General features: G+C 35.5%; 1 protein-coding gene across 1 annotated transcript; it reads right to left on the reverse strand.

Annotated features, from left to right (window-relative positions):
• Nucleotides 1-837: 837 nt before the first annotated feature.
• On the reverse strand, nt 838-4,350 carry Or85e (Odorant receptor 85e). The gene is made up of 5 exons (XM_070110640.1): nt 3,734-4,350; nt 3,466-3,665; nt 1,446-1,731; nt 1,080-1,340; nt 838-983 (listed from the first exon to the last, which is right to left on the reverse strand). Exons 1-5 carry the CDS (start codon nt 4,271-4,273, stop codon nt 918-920), a joined length of 1,353 nt encoding a protein of 450 aa, XP_069966741.1. The 5' UTR covers nt 4,274-4,350; the 3' UTR covers nt 838-917.
• Between the last annotated feature and the right edge of the window lie 18,029 nt (nt 4,351-22,379).

A 22,379-nucleotide genomic window follows, 5' to 3' on the forward strand; every position in this document is an offset into this window, starting at 1 on the left:
AAGAAAAATATCGGGTTGCGATTCGATTTTGGTTTTTGAAAGGCAATACGCGAAAAGAAATCAAGGACCGCTTGGTGACTGTATACGCTGACGACCATCCAAAATAGACATAACGAGTTTCAACGTAGTCGCACGTTGGTTTTTGGATTGCTCGCTCCAGGTGCCTTGAAAATGGCTACCATGTAGGATAACGTGGCAAAAGTCCTCGTATTGGCAGACCACCGAATAAAGGAGCACAAGGTAGCTTTTTAGTTTGAGGAGTTTCTGCTTCATTTTGTAACCGTCAATAAAACATAGATCCGCTGGTGCACATTTCGCCTGCCGAACCTGCTCCACAGGAGACGAAAACTGAAACTTAAGATGCACAAGATGCGACATCGAGTAAATACATGAAGAACTTTTTTGCACCTTTTTCATTTTGTGACAAAAAGTAAATGAGGACCGTGACGAAGAAAGTCCATCACATCTACGAAGACGAATAATTTGAACTATATATATAGCCTGATCTAATCTTGTGAAAGGTCAAAACTATGCTTCTGAAGGAAAAGAAAGAACTCAAACCAATACCAGCTTCAGGAATCTAAGACGACTGACCATTCTCAATTTAAAAGCGAGGATGAAAGAACGTTACTATATATCATTAAAATCTCAAAATGTCGCCGAATCTAGAGATCATACTTGGACACTTAAAGACAAGTCAATTTAGGTGCAAAAACTTTTTAATATAGAGTTAAATAATCATGTTTCATATAGTTAGGTAAAGGAATGACAGATCACTGAAAAGGCTGGTACTATCAAACTGATTAAGATATAAGATCCAAACTTAAGACCTTGTACTCGTAAAACCATTTTCTTTAGCATTTATTTCACGCTTATATATGTTTATACAATATTTACTGAGTCAGTATCTAATTCGTTTACTTCGGATTTTTAGCCGCTAACTTTTGTAAGAGCGTTAAAAATGAAAATGCTTGTGTTACCACCTGAAAGATAGAATAAAGAAATAATGACAAACTTTCTTTGGTTTAACGCCACTTAACTGTAAAACTACTTTCTAAAATCACTTTGCTAACACTTACCGACCGCAATCTCTCCACATCCATAGCATAGAATTTACCCGCCGTCAGCTGAACTGCACGCTTACTATTCGCCAATAGAATGAATACATCCTGACGTATGGCAGCGGTATGGGTCCACCACTGTGAGCGCCAAAACGCCTCACCACTACGCACACTATGACCGCGTAACAACTCACCAAAGTAAGTGAACATCAACAATTCGATGAATGTCAGAGTCACATATTGGACCAAATTCAAAATGCGCACCATCGAACGTTCGCCCTAAGGCGTAAAGAGTAAAATCAGGAGTGAAGAAATGGAAAATCAAATTTAACGTAGGTGGTTATAGTAGCCGATACTGCGGCAGCAATTTCAACAACAACTCACCGCAACACCAACAAAAACCAATAAGCACAGCTGCAAAGTTACTTGTATCGATTTAACAAGGCAATAAGGATTAAAAAGTTCCTCCAACTCCTTACAGGCACCCAGGATAAAGCGATGCAATTGCACACATTGCACTACAGCCAAATGCAGGGCTTCCGGCAGCGTTGCTGCTGGTTGTTGACTGTATAAACGTTGAAGCGTCGAAAGATTGGTTAAGTGTTCTCGGCAATACATATACTGATTCAGTTCGTCGTCGGAAGTTTTTGGCAGTGCTGCTTGTTCATTGCTAGAGGGGAAGAATTTAAAAGAAAAGTGTAGTAACTGCTTAACATATTGTTTGGTATACAAGTAAACACTCTTCAAGTCGAATCAAGGATATAATAAAGATCTTTATTTTGATTTTGATCGTTCAGTTTGATGCAAAATTCCGTGACTATTTTGTTCGGTCAGTTTATATGGCAATTATATGATATATTTTAATGCTACGGTTAAAAAAAATTAGCAGTTTCTTGGGATGAAAAATGCTTGTGCGAAATTTTAGATCGACATCTCAAAACCTATAGACGAACATGGCTAAATCAAATTAGCCTATCACGTTGATCATTTATATGTATATATATATATACATATAAATATATATACATTTATATGTTTGTATATTTGTATATATAAATAAATACTTTATAGGGTCTCCCACGTATCCTTCTGGGTGTTAGAGACTTCGTGTTATACTTAATCTATCCTTTTCAGGGTATAATAAAGATGAAAATGAATGGGTTTTAAAACCTCTGAAATTTTGAAAAATGACAATAAAAAGACCCCATCTTTAAGACCATGTAAAGGCAGTAGGGTTGAAATTTAAAATCTGCTGCATAAATTAGATTTCCAATGTCAATAAGAAGAACCGTTCTTAGAATTGTTCGGAGAACATCAGAATGACTGATTGAGTCTCTATTTTTGTGCTCTCATTTCTAATATCACCTAGGAACTTAACATGGCAAGGCTTCGGGCATTTAAATTTCCAAAGACTATGTCTGATGGAAATGGATAAATTTAGCTCAAATGATATTTAATTAGTCGTCAAAGCTCAACGATGAACTGCAATAAGAAGAATGACAATAACATCACAGCGGATCTAAAAACTTCAGTTGTTGACGGTTAAAAGAGGGAGGCCTCTATTATTTTGAAAAACTAAGTGAAGAAAGACTGACCCAAAAATAAATCCCCCTGCGGGTAGGGGTAAGAATTTACCCGCGCTAAGGCATGCCTGTCGTAAAAGGCGACTAAAAGCCAAATGCACTATGACTGTTATTATGTACCTTGCTCAGTAATATCAGCATAGTATGTCAGAAATAGTGCTATAATACTCAGCTTGAACTGATATTATAGACTTTAAATGAAAAAGCAAATAAAAAGACATTTGAAGTTAAAGCGACAAATGTCACCGGAGACTTTCTGGTACCACGGGGAGCAGAAAGCCCTTGGACTTCGGTCCAATCTGCTCATTGGGTTATGGCCCCTTTGGGGAGATTCGTGGTGGCTGTGGTTGAAACCTAAATGCAGGAAGAACTGAAAATTCAGCCTAACTGTTTTTTCAGTTCTAAAATAAAGTTGCAAAAAGCAACTGCGTTCCGTACCCGAAAACGGAAGAGGTTTTAGGTCGGCCTCGAATCATACCAAGATGGTAGTGTGGACCCAGACACACTGCCACTGGTATCCAAATAAATACTTGCAAATAGCTCGTATTGTTTGGGGCGCTTATCAACGCATTGTATTGATACGTTGTGTTTTGGAACACCGTGAGGTAAGGCCGTCGCCGGCAGGTACTCACGTAAATCAACAACGAAAGTTGCCCCAAAAATAAAGTACTAGTTAGTGAAAGATGATGTTTAAAAATACATGCCAAATGAAAGAGCATTGAAACTTAAAGAGATTCCTTTGAAAATTAAGGAGGTTTCATAGCAATGCAACAACTTCGTCAACCTCTAAGTGATGTTCAAAGTACATATATTCAACCTACCGCAATTTCTCAACATCACAGCAGGCGCGCAAACGGCCATAATAACTCAAGTTCTTCAAACTGCAGTAAAGCACATCGAACTGTCCACACATGAGTATAACCAACGAAACGAACAAAGCGGAGCCATTACCGAAAGTGGCGCCCATTATTATCTGAGCCGACAATTGTAAAGCATACACAAACTTGTAGACATAAGGTTGCTGTAAGCAAAAACCACAAAGATATAAATAGAAATGAATTGAAAATATGCCCCAAATAAGCCACCTACCAACGGATCAAAGGGATACCAGCACTTCAGTGGTAGTGCGTGCACACCCATGACCAGTGGAGCTAAACCATACAGCGCCGTACCGGCCATACAGGTCAGCGCCCACACAACAGTTATACGTTTAGCCAAAATAAAAGTGCGATGCGAGCTCACAAAGCTTAAGCCGGGCAACGAGTGATGCCAATAATGATGATTGATATGTTGTAGAAAGGCCAGCAGACGCTGCCAACGCAGCAACCAATAGCAGGCGGCATAGACGCTAAACCAAAATATGATAGTCATGGTGAGTGCGTCGGTAATCTGTTCCAGTTTCCCGTTAAGCAGCATATCGTAGGAGGTCTTCAAAAAAAGCACACCCAAATAGAGCGATTGCGTTATGACGAAGCAGCAGTAGGTATAGCCCAGTCCATAGTGTACATCGAATGGAATTTGTCCGGTGGCTTTGAAGGCGATTACTTGTGCAACGAATAAGTCAGCAATACGCTGCTTGTCGTCATGGGAATACAGTAGCGACATGTCACCTAACTCTCTGGTATCCATTTTGATTATGTTTTTTATGATTTCTTTGTTTGCTTTAAAAACATTTTCGGTTGAAGTGGCGATGTAAACTGACCGTTAAGCCTTTTTAAGCCAAATATTTATATTGCATAGACACGAAAAATCAAAAGGAGATTATAAACGAAATTTGATGTTTTGTGCTAATTTATTTATAAATAATTGAGGTACCATAGGTTTACTTATTATAACCAAACTAAAAACTACAGGGTTCTGTAATCAATATGAGATAAAGATATTTACAAGAAGGATGGTTGATCAATCGAAGTGGGCAAGTTTTGAGCTTATACTTGTATAAAAGCAATTAATTTATAACTTAAAGATAGCAAATGCCATAAGTTTTGAAGTGCCTAAAAGAAATTAAAAAATAAATATTTTATATACTTTATATACTCGTTAAAAATACTATCACGAAATAATATTAGCAAACGAAAGATCTCGTCCATAATAACTAACATAAAGCTTTCGCAAAAGTTCTTGAAACTTATAATCAACAGACTTTATATGAGCATCGGATAATTGTTTGTTTCAGGTTCACCAGTATATGCACTTCATGGTCGTTCGGTATTTATTCCATTTAAGATCCAAATAAGAAAGTCGACATTGAAGGTCAATCGCTAAACTTTTTACTCTGATATTCTAATTTTATACCCCTGTAAAGCCGTGTTCGTATTACTCTGCATGGCGTCATATGGAATTTATTATATTATATATAAACAGTTTTCTATCATAAATTTTGAGTATTAAACTTTATGCCAACGCCTCTTAAAACTTTTCGAATTGTAATTAATTATTTAGTCTTGAGAAGCACATAGTCTCAACAAAAAAAGAATAAATATGTTTGCGTAGTTTAAACCATTTTAGAACTATTATTAAATAGTTATATAATTATAATAATTTAAAAACTAAACTTATATGGAGACAAGGCGCCAAAATCTGGAAATCAACTCAGTCTGAAACGATTTGCTAAAAAATATGGTTATGCACAAAATTTTACTCTGTAGGTTTTTTAACCAAATTATTTCGATTGCTGAGCCAAATAACTTACGGTCGGATCTATGTGTTAAATTTATATATAATTCTTTGAAACAGGTATGTGAGTCATATTATTTACAATATTACTTAAAATATATTTCATGGAATAATTTGTAACCCAGATTAAAACATTAATTGTTTCAACAAATTTTTTTTCAATATTTTGTATTTTAGTTATTTTTGTTGTTATTTATTTTGATTTTTAAACTTAGATGTTTATTTGAAAACTACGACTGCTTAGGAAATATGTTATTTTAAAATTCATCACATAAATATATAGTATGGATAAATAGTTGAACTCATCTGTCAAAACTATTCCTCTTTCACCGTAAAATATTGAATTTTCATAATTTTCCCACTAAGTTTAAAATATTTGCACAATAACCGTCACCAAGTAAATGTATACATTTTAGCTGGCAGCTGTAAGAAGTATTGTTCTACTATCCTAAAATACGGGTTTACAAATATTTCCGCACAAATTTTAGAACATTCACATACACAAAAGTGCCATGTGGTAAGTGTGTGGATCCTGCGAGAAATACTTTTATACAGTCACAAGCAGAATGCTTGGCTTTATTAGTTCAAAATTTCCCTACATGGTCAAAATATTTCATTTTATGAGCGCAAGTTCGTGGAATTAATAAATATACATCTAATACAGCTCAGTGGTTGTGAAATTTTTGTTTGCAAATTTTATTATACAGTATAATTTAAATTTTTAGTTAAAATGAAGACATCACCGAGGAATATTAAGGGCAAATCTTCTGTAATCTAGTAAACAACTTTCCTTAACCTTATGACACAAGGGGACCGAATTCACAAGCAGTTGTATTTGCAAATAGCAAGTTAATCGGCTTGAAATTGTTCAAAAAAGTAAAACCTTAGAATATCGAATGCTTAACGATACAATAGAATTTGATACCATTCACTTCAAGGCATAGTCAATACTACTTTATAGAAGGTCAACCTGGGGTATGAGCATGAGACAAAAAGCTATTGTGGGCGACTAGTTATCAAACAAATATTTTATAGTCTAACTAGCTGACTGACTTTTACAGTGTCCTACCATGTCATATATGAAACTAGTTAGAAGATTATTGGTAAGCGAAAAATTAGAAACAAATATATCTAGTTGTTGGCTCAGAGTATCCTACTTACTTTGAAAAGCGCAAATTCCCCACAAGCGGAATCGAGAAAAAAGACCTACGTGATTGAAGAGCCAAGTCTTGAACAAAGTCTTTTTCACAGGGATTATTTTTTGAATGTCTGATCTGTCAAAATCATATAACCCATTTATGTGTATTTAATAACTTACATGATAACATAAATCTATTAAAGTCATGTGCCTTTTAGAAAATATTTCACTCCGTTAAAAAAAATTAATCAACAACATTAACGCGTTTTGTTGAGGGTCTTCCGTTTAAGCACACGCAAGTATGTGAAACTACTCGAACAACTGTCCTTCAGAAAAAAATAAATCCATTATTATGCTAGTTGGTGGGCGTTAATTTGCAGCAAGTGCTGGATGCCGTCCAACAAAATTACCCGACTGCGGTTATGAAATTTCGCCCAACATTCATATACTTGTATATATATGTATGTTTATACATGTGTGTATGTCCAGTCGTACTTCCGCGTTACAGCAGGAAGTTGTGGAAAACTCAATTATACGCATCGCTTGACCGTGAAACATATAAATCGTTACCCCATTCAGCCGTTATTGCCCTTTAGCCGCTTCCACATTTATACTTACAAAACCTCACATATGTACATATTTATCTATGTACCATATACATATACGTGTATATTGTCTGGCGACCAATTGCAAAAGCCATAAACTGAGACTTTCGTGCACTCCGTTAATACTAGTCCCCTTCGCTATGGCTCATACGTTATATGGTGGTTGCAAGTTAACCTTGAATGCTCACATAATAATATTTGTGGTCCGACGGGTCACCAAATGTCCTTAAGTGCTTACAAAGTGATTCACTACTAATTTGTTCATTTTATTCTTGTTGAAATCACAATTTACTCTCTGGGAGCAAAGTTATTTACATATATAAAGTCATTCTATATTTCGACATACGATAAAATTCTGTTGTTTTTGACGGACTTAAATTGCTCCAAGACCCCTTTTGAAGGAGTTGAACTCTGCGTACATCCTTACATTTAAGTTGGATTTGTATTGACCTTAGCTTTTTGTTGCAACTTTCACAAACTCTTTAGAAATAACCCAGTTAAGTCGTGACAACTCGGTATAAGCTGTAATGCTCAACTGAAATCAAAGGTCATTTTCTGTACGCTGAACAGGGTCTATTCAGATGGTAAATGATCAGCGTGACGAGCTGAGTCGGTGTATACATATATATATGCGAACAAGTCCCTTAGGTTTTAAGATATCGGTTTGAAAACTTGCAGTCGTCCTTTTCTCACAAAGGGGCTGCTCATTTATCGGAATGGCAGATATCGGTCCACTATAGCATATAGCTGGAATACAAACGGACTAATCAAAGTACTTGTAGGGACTGTTTTATATTTGGGAAGGGTATATACTTGTATATTTTATATATATTAATTTTCATATGAAAAAGCTTCTTAAAGAATCCAGAATCTTCTTAAAGTGTACAGCATTTCTTAATTTGGTGATTTGTTATAAAACCGTGAACTTGTTCTGTGTAATGAAAATTTTCGCTTTCTGATTGTAATTAGAAAAAGTTTACCAAAGCAACCACAGATTCAAATGCATTTAATATCGATTAAATAAAATCGTAAACAAATATTTAACATTTAATTTAATTTATATTTTGACATGTGTTAAATAAGTACAATCACATAAATACATACATAGCATAGTTAAATTTTTAATGAAAACATGTTTTAAACAATTTGTTCATAGCGCTCGAACCTGACAATATTTGTTTGTTTTTATTGGTAGAAAAAGCAAAATTTGTAAACTTCAATGCACTCAAACAAAACAAGCACACATTGGCATAAAAAATGGGAAGTAAAATCAGTAAGGTCGAACTAGATTCGAAATTAAAAGTCATATATTAATAACAAGAATAACAGTTAACATTTTTACCATTTTGAAGCGTGTTGATCGAACTTTTATTCCTCGCTTGATGAACCTCGAAAAGTTCGTTAATATTTAATCAACGGCTAGAGCCGTTTCTCTAAATTTTGATATTTCACAATTCTTTTGAGATGATGGTACAATTATCGATTACATTAGCCATCCCTCATGGCAAGCTTAATTCAATAAATTCAGGTAAGACAATTTACAATCTCATTTTCTTGCTCCTACGGACGAGCAGATCATATCACCTTCTCTGGCCAATCTGATTACTTTACCCATATAAACTATAATATCCCTAAGCAATTTGAGCACTATGGGTTAAAGTTCAAATACAAAAAACATTTGAGTACAAAAGCCCATTAAAATAACTTTACTGTTAAACTTCGCCAACAATCACATGGTTTCCCAGCACACATATTAAATACGACTATTTCTGCAGCCGGGTAATACATACTCACATCACCCAGTAAATGAAAGGTAACAAACTTGCCATACTTACATATATATAACGTAATTAAAAATGTCATAAATTATTAATTAAATATCATAATTTTTAATTTGACTACTAATAAATACTTAGAGGTTACCTTGACCACCTTTTCATAAGACGAAAATTTTTTTTAGGAAACTCGGTATTGTTCCAAGAACTCTATGTTCAAATTTCTTCACTGATAATTTGAAAACTGTTTCTGTATTTACCACAAAGGTATGTAAAAAGGAGATATATTATCACACGATCATAGTATTCTAAAAATATCCCACAAGGATTCATACTTATTATTATTGTCTTAAGGAACGACATTCTCAACTTGACAAAATGATACAAAAAACGAGTTTCTTCCATGGTATAGCTCTACAGGAAGCCCACCTAACGTATGGGTTTGAGTTAACCTTGCCTGCACCAACCAACTCTGCATTTGGACAAGACAATACTTATGATATGAATTGGATAAAATATAGATAAATAGAATTTCTACATACTGCACTCTATATGTAGGTATATTATCAAAATTCTGCAGGTCTTTTTTAACAGCAGTTTATCAAAACTTTAAGGGATGAGTTAGGTTATAACTTAAAAGAAGTTAGAAGTTTAAATTTAGTTTTCCATTGCTCTCACAAGCTACAATTTAAATATGAGTTGGTTTAGAGTTGCCACCTTATTACAATTTGGAAAAAAAAATTCAACACTAATAAATCAAATCCAAACCACTTACGCAATAAGTATAATTTTCAACAGCATTATAAAGAATATTATTTTATGATGCTGCCACTTAATTTGAAATACAATAATTTAATAATAACTGTACAAAATTCGAAACTGCAATTCTACCAAAATTCCGAATGGCCTGCTAATGGATTATAGAAAAGATAATTTTATGATATTGCCACCTAATTTGTGATACAATATTTTTTTGATACTAAATTTGATCTTGCAAGTCTAAAAATCTGAATGGTTTGCTAATAGATTATAAAAAGTGTAATTTGATGTTGCCTCCTAATTTTAATAGAAAATATTTTAATGTTTATTACAAATTTAAAATTTGATCTTGCAATGCTACCAATAATACGAGTGAACTGCTAACAGAAATTATAACTTTACGATGTTGCCACCTAATTGAAATACATTACCTTAATGATTAGTTGTACAAATGTGCTCTGTTCTACTAAAAAATCGGAATGGCCTGGTAATCGCTTACTGGGTAGTCCTACACAGTCGGAGGCATACTATTTTTACACAATATTTGTTATGGTTGCTAGAAAATATTCGGACAATGCCAACAAAACACAACTTGTTCACAAAAATTGCATTACAAAGTTTCGTTTACGACTTGTTTTTGTTATTGTAGCGCTAGTTTTTTGCTGTCATTGCTTCTGCTTTTGTTGTTGTTGCTGCTGTTTTCGTTGTTGTTGCTTCAACCAATGTTGACACACACAATGTTGTAATGGTTTTATGCCACTATGTGTGACTTTTCTGTGCATAACTGACCAAAATCAATAAAAGAAGAGAGGAAATAGCATAGCCAACAACAATAACGACTATAGTAACAGCACAGTCAGGCATAGTAGCGATGGCAATAAACTAGAACACAATAAATAAATTAAAAACAATAAAGTGGTGTTGTCAGTTAGTCCTTTCGACATGGTATTTTAATGGTTTCACTTTTGTCGAAGTTTTTTTGGCGGAATATTTTAAAATATTGTCAATACGTTGCGAGCAGCAAAATAGGTAGATGCCAGAGGTGATTTTAGAGGCTTTAAATTACGACATGTATAAATTTTGGCAGAAACGTGCCACTTTAAGTTACAAAGTTACAGCTGTCTTTTTGTTTTTGCATACTCCGATTGTTGCTTAGTTAAGCTGCGAGCACAAAGTTGTTGGCACTTTAAAGTTTTGCACTCTCTCATCAACTGCTAATTCGTTAAAATAGTTTATGCCACTGCTCGGGAACGCGAACATTCGCTACGGCTGTGGCCACTTTACTGCCAATAACGGAGCCCCACGAAGCCAACGAGGGCTATAAAAAAAAATTACAACAAAAAATCCAACCACGTTGGGGGGATGGAGGGGTTGGCGTTGGGTACGCGTAATTGCTCGAGTTAGCGAATAAATTAACGAGCGCCGGGAGCAAAATGCCAACTTGCCGCATAAGCGACCCCAGTTTATGGCGCACTGATATCTGCACTGTAGCGTAAGGCTTTCTAATGTGATTGTGGAACATGTTAATTGGCTGCAACTGGCAGCGCAAGCTTGACTGCAACACTTTATGCACTGGCACTATGTACTTAGGGTACTTCCGTAGTACCCGAGCGTGAAAGGAACTGTTTGAAAGCCAAGGCTAAGAATTGGCGGTGTGAGTGCTATTAATTAGGCAATTCTAAAATACAGCAGTGAGTTAGTGACGCGTAAGTGGCAGCAAAGTGCCTACATTGCGGCTAACGAAAACCTCGCAATAACTTAAAGATTCAGCGGGCGCAAGCGGCGCACACTGCGACCAAACTGAAAGCTCTTATGTAAATATTAATTATTTTATACTAGAAATTTAATTTGTAGCCTTTGCTTCTAATTGCTACAGTGGATTTTGCTTTCGTTTCACTTTCTTTGCAATCAAGTATGCTAAAGCTCCGTATTTAAATAACGAAGTCGCGCCAATTGACGCTACAAATAAATGCAGTTGCAAGTTGAGGACAATAAGAACTCGCTTAATTTGTCCTTCCTATTTCGAGGTTATTGCAATCTATTTCAAATACCAACTCATCGGAATTTCTTCCCCATTTGATATTTTTAACTCAAGGAACTTCTAACCCATTAAAAACCTTAAAGACTCTCAGGTAATGTACATTCGGGATCAATCCAATAAATTATTTTACATTTGACAAAAAATATAAGAAAAAACTTTAACTTCGGTTGCACCTTCACAAATAGAAAATATTTCTTGCAATCACTTGTTTCCGGTGGTTCAGTTGCTTTAATGACCCTCAATAACCCATGCAAATTTCTCTCAGATATCTCATCAATTTAAAAGCTTACCATGCCAGAACTTGATTTCAATCGTAGCTGTATGCTATAGTAATCCGATCTGAACCATTTCTTTGGAGATTATGCCATTGCCTTAAGCAATAACCTATGCCAAATTTCTTTAAGATATATCGTCATATGAAAAAACTTTCCATATAAACTTTTGATTCCGATTGTTCAGTTTGTTTGGCAGCTATATGCTATAGTGATAAGATTTCGGTGGTTCAGATAATTAAGCAACATCTTGGAGAGAAAGGGACTTGTGCAAAATTTCAGACCGATATCTTAAAAACTGAAGGATTAGTTCGCGCAGATACAATGCAAACGGTCAGCCGGACATGACTAAATCAACTCAACTAATTATTAATAATCATTACATATTCTACCCCATCACCAAAAGATATTCGAAGATGGCTAATTTTGGAAATCTACCAAATCAGTCAGACGGTTCATGAGGGCAAAACGAAATATTTACAATTTTCAGAATGAGCAGTCACAAAACTTGTTGTTCTTTGTAACGTCATCAGCAGTAATAATGATGCAAGCCTGGAGACTCAGCAAATGAAAGCAATTGCGTATCGTAGAGCCCATTCTAAACAGATAAAACTAACACTCTACAAGTAGTTCATGACGCCCGTGAGAAGCACCTAAAAGACATTATTACAACAAGGCGAGGTTTGACAAGGCTAATTATAGCTTGTTCGATCCATTTGCCTAAGCCTTGATAAAAAACCGGGGTTTGGCTTTAATTTCACACCCAGTCAAAACCTGTTAAAATCGGATCACAGTCATATCTATATCTTTAGACGCAATTGGTGCGAAATTTCACTTAACAGATCTCTGTTGCCTTTAATACACACAAATTGCAGGCATACCCAATGTTCGACCGAGACCGAACTTTACCGCTCCTTACTTTCTTTAATTTATTAAAACAACAACATGTGTCAGCAATTAATGAATCGAAAAATAAATATTTAATAAGTGGTAATTGCATTATTAATTTTTTTGCATTGTATACATTCTCCGAATGCAAGGCAATCAGACAATTATGTTAATAACCAATTTGCGGCCCAGTGCACACAATACAAAAGCATAAATAAATAATTATGCATAATGTATGTAAGTACTAAAAAATACAAAAGCTCGAAAGTTTCTGAAAATTTTATCGCAAAAACTGGAAGGAAGAAGGAGAAGGGCATTGAACATAATATACAGAAAATATTATTTGAAATACAATGTACAGAATATAAGATATAATAATATAACATAATATAAAAAATATAAACATTGAATATAGAACATATAGCATATAGTGTCTACCATAGGAATCACGTGATTTTGACAGTTTCTGGCCACCTTGTTTGTTTACGGATTTGTGTCGAATTTTGCCAGTGTGTTCAGTAAGGTTTGCCATTTTATTATGAAAAAACGTTCATCGCAAAATTATCTTCGCAGATGAAGACAACTTCTAGCTTGATGGCTTCGTCAACAAACAAAATTGAGTCAAATCCGCGTGTGGTTCAGGAAACGCAATTGCATCCCCAATTTGACCGTTTGGTGCGAATTGTAGTATGGTGGCATTATCGGGCCTACAATCAATAGCAAGCGTTATAACACGATGTTGACCGACTTTTTTTCCCGGAATTCGATGAAATCGACGCGGACGATCTCTAATTTCAACAAGACGGTGCGGCGCCTCATGGTTCACGTCCAAATATGGACACATAACGTGCAAAGAGTGGCGGCTCGTTAGTTTTGAAAAATAGCCCAGTCAAATGACCGCCAAGATCATACGATTTAACGCCTCTAGATTAATTTCTCTGTGGGTTTAACTCCAAGGTTTACGCCAACCTACCAAGAACGCTAGAGGAGCTTGAAGACAACATTTAGTGCACTGTAACCGAAATTCTGCACCGGGTCATCGAAAATTGGCGTAAACAACAACGTAACATCTAGAATAATGAATATAGAGTAACAAATTTGAAATATAAAACATTGTACATAGAACATTGAATTATGGCAAATGACAAACTAAGCGAACATTTTAAAATATTAAATGCCGTCAGCGCAGAGTTTGAAGAATATTTTATTTTCTCAAATTAATATTTAAATATTTTTTTCAGAACGTTGCCTAGCGAAAGCTATTTTTCATTAATACAGTTTAACGATATTTTAGAAATGTAATTCTTTATATTATTTGCAACATTAAGCCTTCATTAAGGGATAATTGAATACCAGTGAAGTGAAAGCTGAATTTTAACTAATGAGTAATTTTAATTAATGATTAGTTAATGCAAAAGAATTTAATTACACGAAGTAACACACGTCAATTCATTTCAATTTGCATATTTGTTAGTATAGGGTAATCCTTATTACACTGAAAATTTTAAAAATTTTTAAATGTTTGAAAAAAAGAAACGAAAGTTAATGCCTCGGTAAAGTCTCATCTGGAATATATTATATAATATCGCTACAAAGTTAGTAAGGTAAGCCTATACTCCTATAAAATATTCGTATATATAATACCTCAGTTTTTGAGATATCCATCTGAAATTTTGCACACATCCCTTTTCCCCAAGAAGCTACTCGTTTTTCGCAACTGCCTATATCAGACCTATATAGCATATATGTAGCTGTCATACCAACTGAACGATCAAAATCGACATGTAGGGCAAAAGTGTGTAGTTGTGAAGATGTCTTTAGAAAATTAGGCACGGATCATTGTCCAAGACAGCGCTCTAGCCTCCGTACAATTAGATCACTATACCATATAGCTGACATACATAGTGGCGTAAACGTTTTTTTTTAATCATCATCAAACCGAAGTTTCAACTGTTCAACTACCCCAGTGTAGCTTCATACAAAAACACTGTAAACTACTTTTAAACTCATTGTTTTGCTCCACTATTTTAAATAAATTTAAATTGGTTAAAACAAACTTTGCAATTTGCTTTCTACATTCCGAGAATGTGAGAAATACGCAACAAAAGTGGTTGTAGCATTTACAGGCAAATTGTGGTTTAGGTTAGAGCATGTCTATGATTTGTAATACTGATAGAAAGTAAGGAGGTGCAAATTAATACATACAATAATACTAATTGAATTACACAAAAACGTATTTAAAATCTTTTATTTTACTTACCCTGTAGTATAATAGATAATGGGCTTAATTTTAATTCTAATTAAAGAGACAGATAGCTCACAGCTCTTTATACAAGTATATTAGTAACACAAAAGGACTATTCATAGAAATAAATCGTTCCAGGAAAATGTACGATTTTAATTCTTTACATTTAAAGAAATAATTTCTACGTAAGCAATCGACATTTACAAAAGTGACAAAACAAGATATGCAAAAATCATCCACATGAAATCATTCAAAATGGAAAAATTACACAGTGGTATTCTTAAACAAAAAACTGTATGTCACCATTAAATTGTTAGTGCAAAAAATATGTAAATAGGTCAATTTATTTGTTTTATATAAACAATTTCTATTGCAAATGATAGGTATATAAGAGCTATTTGATGCTTCTGTTCGTACCATAATGTTAGACTTGTTAGATCTTTGAATAATTTTACATTTCACATATTAGTTTACATTTCATTTCAGCCGCCCATTGTTAGGATCGGTTTTAATTTGGCGACAGCGACAAGTGCCTGCTGCCGAGAAGTCGTGCACGAAGCACTTCCAAACAAGCAAATGGTTGCCTGTATTTTTTTGGAATAACTGGACATGTCGCAACTAAACCACTAGAACAAGGCAGTACAGCAAAACTGCCAGTTGTCTTTCTAGAAATCAGAAAAACCAACAGCCACGGCAATGCGAGCTCTCACACATCGACTGAAAGAACAGCATTTTTGAGCACTCAAAACATTGATTTGATGAGTCATCCACCGTATAGTCCTGACTTGATACCGAATGACTTCTTTTTATACCCGTACATAAAAAATAAATTAGGATGTCTACGTTTTTTGTACACCAGAGTGACAAAAGTGCTGCGACAATTGGTTCAAACGCATGCAAAGTGTAGTGATCTTAATAGAAAATATTTTGAAAAACAATAAAGCGATTTTCGATGTTTTTATTTTCTAATCCCGAAATAAAATAGCTCGTATACCCAATTAGATGTATGTATATTATTATGCCAGAACCTAGTAGTAGCCGATTTTGGCGACAGACAATGAGCTGAAGTTCTTTACCGGACGTTTCGACGTAGAGGTCTTGGTTACTAATTGCATAAATTTATAGAATTCCTACATTGTGTTTCACAGCAAAACATCGTAGGAATGTATGTACATACCAAATGAAATGTTCAACAATTTCCAGCTTTCTGTTGATTTACAACGCAATGTTTCGCCATTATACCAGTGACGCCAGATGCTGCATTTCAATAGTTCACCAGAAATTTTCCGCATGCATGCAGCCATTCAGTCACAACCATGAGTAATTTGCTTAAAAGCCTTTGGCGTTTCATTGAATGGGTTCCGTTGAAATCCCTTGTTCGAGTTTTGAATGCAATTTGCAAATGTTTGCAGGGCCATCGTCAGCAAAAACCTGAATTTCAGAGCTTGAATAGTGCCAGTGGCTCAACCGAATGGCAACAGGCGTTCATTAATTAACTGTTACATCTGAGTTTCAGCGCAATAAATGCGATTTATATTTTTACGACGAAATATATTTAAATATTATTCTTTTTTATTCTTTTCATTTTATTGTAATTCCACATTTACACTCTTTCTTAATTGTCACAAATTTATTAACACTCAAAGACAGAGACATGCCCAAGCAAAGGAAAGCATACAAATAACGAAATTAATTTGAAAATCCAGTTCAGCAGCGGCGAATCATATAATTTATATTACAGAAGCATATTGTTGCGTCAAAGTATATGACAGTTTAATGACAATAATATATGGCATACAGGCGTATGTAATTATTCTCGTATTGAGAGTCTCAAAAATCAAATAAAACATTTCTGAAATAATCTGTAACGTCAGAGCAAGAAATTGATGACTAACTCAAGAAACAGTCGAGCAGCTGCAATTGACATATTTTCTCATTGATCTAGTCAATTTAGAGTGGGAACCGGTCGGAACTCCGCTTTGCTCTTGAGAGTTACAATTGGATAGCTGGGCCTTGTGAGAACTTGGTGAGCGCTGGGCAACTATCAGTCCCTGTGCGGTCGCAAGTTCATTCTCGCAAAATCAAAATCGCAAAGAACTGCTTGGAAGAAGAACGACGTAGAAACATTCTAACATATTCTTCTTAACACTTAAAATATAATTACTGGAGTACTTTTTCTGACTTCACAAAGGGACTTATCATAACAGTCCAAGTCCGATCCCTTCTTTGGATCTGCTGTTTAGTGTTATGGTATGAGACTCATTTTGAACCATTAATATTTTAATTTTCTTACCTCCCATAAAGATAACATTTACATACATATATAAGTTAAGCTCATTCTGTTCTGTCAAACTTTTGGCAATGAAATCTTAGACCTAAGTGTAGTGTGATAACTGCTCTTCTTTTTTGGCACTACAACCGCGACTTCGCCAGTTGCCTCTATCCTTAGCGAGGTCACGCCAGTTGTACATCCCAATTGCATACTGCACGACTACTACAATTATAAGCGCGGTGGCGTGTTTTCATTGCTCGATCCCTTGCGCGTCATATTTAATACAGTCATATACAGAAGTACATTTCGTCGCTGTTCTGTGTAAGTTGCAAATACATATATATCGGATAATTGTGTATCGTTTACGGCGGATTTGTGGCTGCGATTTTATTTCACTTTTAATTGTGTTTGGACTTTGCATATTGCAATACTGAATTCTGTTACAATTACATTTTAACGCACATTACATTTCATGTATTGTTTGTGAAAAAAAACACATTGAAGTGGAAATAACCTTTGATATCGTTCGTTTTATTTTGATGAGTTAAAAATTTTAGATTAAATTAAAGTGCATTGTGTGATATTTAATTAAAAAAAAAAATGTTTTCCACGGCAAATTTTATGTCGTTGATTGAATCGACATCAACAGCACTTCAATTCGAGAGATAATTTCTTTGTGTGTTTTGACGATATCCCATTACTTATGAGTGAGTTTATTGTATTTACTTTACTTTCCATTTGTAAACAAAATTGTGAACATAATTTGAATATGCGGGAGGCGATATTTATTGCTAATCAATCATTCAATCAATTAATTTAATTTTTTTTTGGAAGTATAGTGGCGTCGATGCGCCCACGTACATCTATTTTATCATGTCATACCGTATGTCGTTTAAAGGGAGTATACAGAGGCAAAGAAATAGAGTAAATATGCAATTGAGTAGAAATGTAATTAATGTCAAAATTTAAATTTGATAAAGTTGATAATAATAATTCAGTTCCTTTAGGAAGTTAGTTCAAATGTGCATTAGTTAAAATGCCGCCTAATTTTGATACCTTTTATATTGGTTCTTTCTACTTGATTTGTAGGCATTGTTTAGCTAACATAAGCTAAGCATTTTGCTACGAAATTCTTGATTACTATGCCGATAACTTTCCGATATCACCTTAAGATTAAATGTACGCAGTAGAAGACAAGATAATTGGCCGATTTGATTCGACCGTTAGGTTAGGTTAGAGGGTCGATCCTAAGAAGGATCACACTTGGACAGCTTAAACGCCGGTCCGTTGTGGTACCCAAAACTCCTATGAGCCGGATCAATAGACCCTTACATGTCGACAAAGCGCTTTTTGCCTATGACAAACTTGTTGAGACGGCCAATATCTGTTTCGGCCAGATCTTCTGGTCCGCCAAAAGTGTGATTGCCGAGATGTTTCAATCTCAACCTAGCAAAAGCCGGACAATGGAGGAGAAAGTGCCGGGATGTTTCCACTTCACCCTCCTCCATACAGCTTTGACAACTGCCATCAGGTAGTATTCTAAGCCGCACCGCATGAGTTCCCATTGGACAGTGCCCAGTGAGAACTCTTACCATGGCGGCGAGGTGAACTTTGTTCAAGGCGAAAAGATCCCCCGACCTCCTGCGATCCACTCTCGGCCAAAAGGAGCGCGCAGTCGCGCAGGAGCTGGTCGTCGACCAGCGTCTGCTGAGCGCATGCGAGGTCCATTGGTCCAGAGCCAGAATGCAAGACGTTAGTGGAGAACCAACTCGATCCCATTCCGATGTGAGCGGGGCATGGGTACCCCCCCTGGCCAGCTCATCGGCCTTGAAATTCCCAGCGATTCCGCTGTGACCAGGCACCCAAACGAGCCTGATATTGAAGTAGCCTGATGCTAATTCTAGCGAGGACAGACACTCCTTGACTAGCTTTGAATGCACGGTTAGCGCACTCAGGGCTTGTATTGCCGCTCTGCTGTCGGAGTGAATGCTTAATGGTCCGGTAGCCTGAAGCAAAGATTGACGGAGAGCTCTTTACAGAAAAACCCCCCTCCAACTTTCCCTTCTAGTTTCGACCCATCCGTGAAAAAACTCACCGCGCCTCTTCTCCAGCGGCTTCTTCCCCTCCACATCTCCCTCGTCGGGATATGAGCAGAGAAAAAGCCGCCTCGAGTGGCCGCTGTGACGCAGTGATCCAAATTTTCAAGAATGCAGGTGAAGGAGGAGAGAATTGCGACGTGTCCTTGTTTGGACCTCTTCACAAGCCCAGCTTCTCTGAGCCTAATAGCACACCTCGCAGCAATGCACCTACCGGCAATGTCCACAGTTGCTATATTTAATATAGCGTTGAGAGCTATCGTTGGTGTGGTTCGCAGTGCACCGGAGATTCCGATGAGCGCCGCTCTTTGGACTCGCTCAAGCTGTTACGACTGTTAAATCAAGGAAGAATTAATCCAAAACCCGAAACACAACAAATGATTTTGCAAGAGAATGAATTATAATTTTTAATTTTTTTTATTAACATTTGTAAATTGTTTTCAACAACTTTCTTTAGATTTTTTTTCACATTTTGTTGAAATTCTTCAATAAAATTTAAATACTATTAACATTGTTAATAAATTTAATTTTTTATTGGTCAAATTAAGACCACTGGTGTCCGTAGTATTATATTAACACACAAGAATTGTAACATCTTCCACTCTTTTAAATATGTTTTGAATCCACTAGACGTATGCGCTTAAAATTCGCGATAAAAACTTTGTAGAACCTCAGACAGATTAATAAAACTACCAGTTGTCGCCAACTAAATAACTTTGGGCAAAAATATATATGGTTTTATTTTTACGAGAAGATATTAAGATAATCTTCCAAAGCATGTATTAAAGATGTATCTTGAAAAAAGTCTTTAGTATTAGAAAAATGCGTGAATTTAAAAGTATTTGCTCATTAAAGCCAAAGACTTTGTAGTGGAAAGGGCACGGAAAGACAATCATTTAATACAACATTTTAACAATACTAACTACTTCCAAATTTCAAGAGGTAGATAAAACGCATAAGATCTCACGTTAAATAAATCTCTAAGCTATGACGAAATTTTATGAAAATGGGAAGACATGCACAGTATAATAAGAAGGCTTACATTTTCTGTAGATCCTTCCGCCGCTCTCACATTTTTTTTGAAATTGTTAAAGGCGCCGACAAGCGGCTCAATGCTTTTATATAATTGTCAGTTTTACCTCGTACGTGAACTTAAATCACTGTCTAACAAGAGTTTCGATACCAAATAGTATTGTTTACATGAAAAAATGTATTTGTTTACTCAACGTTCAAGGTAATATGTATATGTATATGTATGTCAATAGATCATTAAATTATTCAATGAAAGGAAACAATTTCTTACTGTATATTTTATTGCTTCCTCCATTTGTGCCGTAGTATATATGTCTGTATATTTTTTATTTAAACAGTCAGCTGGCAGGCATTGCTCAGCCATTGAAATCTGCAGACCATATTTTTAAAAACCCGCACACACACATTCACACATGCACATATGAACACTCGCTCACAAATAATTGACATCTCGTGCACCGCGACGAAAAAACCGAAATAAAACCGCTTTGCTGCGCATACAAAGCATTGCATTAGCGTGTGAATACGTGAGTAATTAGCAAGCAGTATATGCACGTACAAAATATGACAACTACAGAAACAAAAAGACATTTTATGCATACATACATATGGACATGCATACGTACGAGGTGAAATTATTAAATAACAAGACTGACGCTAGAATATATTTAATTTCGAGATGCTTATACATACATAGCGAAGTCAATCTTCGAAACACAAAGATGTTATTGAAGATTCTGCTATCACTCGTCTGCTGGTCTCGTAATAATACCTGCGATTTCGAAAAAGTCAACCTCGACAGCCACTTTTTTGTCGTAAGTTAGCGCTAACTCGAAATTAAGCGAAACTCTTAGCCGTATTGTTTTTCCAATGCACTTGAGGTTTCGGAGCTTTTCTGCTACCACACGCTTGTTTCACTTTGTTCGCCAGAACTGAGCAGATCGTAAAATATTTGTGGAACTGAGAAAGTTTTGCTCTATTACTTAAACCAGTTTTCTTCAAATACCGCGAAGTCAAACGGATCCGCAAAACATCCCTGTAACCACTTCAGTAGATGAAAATCAACATGACGTAATTAAAATGATCACAGAGATCCCCAACATAACCTGAAAATGAACTTAATATATTATGATTAACATTCTGGGTAGTTTATAATTCCACCACCAAATCTCTGACAGTATTACAGAAGTTTCCAATATTTCAACTAGAATCAAGTCAAAGAAGAAGACGTCCAACAAACTTATGCGCCGTATTTGACTGCCTGTGATCATGTCGACCTTAAACTTAACTATCAGTCTACGTCTAGGATTCGTTGCTATACCCTGAACAGAGTATATTACGTTTGCCACGTTGTTTGTAACGCCCAAAAGAAAATGTCAGCGATTCTCTAAAATATACATATACTCGTATATAAATGATCAGCGTGACGAGCTAAGAAACTGTGCATTTGTCGGAACGGCCGATATCGGACCACTATTGCATATAGCTACCATACAAACTGAACGATCGGAATCAAGTGCTTGTATGGAAAACTTTTACATTTGAGGAGATATTTTCACGAAATTTAATATGGGTTATTGTCTCAGGCAATGCTGTAAATTGTTTAGATCGGATTGCTATAGCATACTTGTATAGCTGTCATACAAACTCACCGATCAAAGTTTTTATAAGGAATATTTTGTATTTGTAAAGGGTATTATAGCTCCGGTGCAACCGATGTTAACTTTTTTCTTGTTTACATATTAGTTTTGACTCAGGCGTCATTCAATTTGAAGTATTTTAATAATGGCCTGTGTTACAAGAAGTTAGTTAGTTGTTACAGTTGGGATAAAATGTTGTGATTAGCAGTTTTCACACAGTTTCTTTTAAATCAACATTGATCCTAAGGAATCGGCTAAATAAATAGTTTTACGTTGTTTACAATTATTATTCCAGT

The sequence above is a fragment of the Bactrocera oleae genome, chromosome 2 (genome assembly GCF_042242935.1).
Source record: "Bactrocera oleae isolate idBacOlea1 chromosome 2, idBacOlea1, whole genome shotgun sequence".
NCBI classification, from domain to species: domain Eukaryota; kingdom Metazoa; phylum Arthropoda; class Insecta; order Diptera; family Tephritidae; genus Bactrocera; species Bactrocera oleae.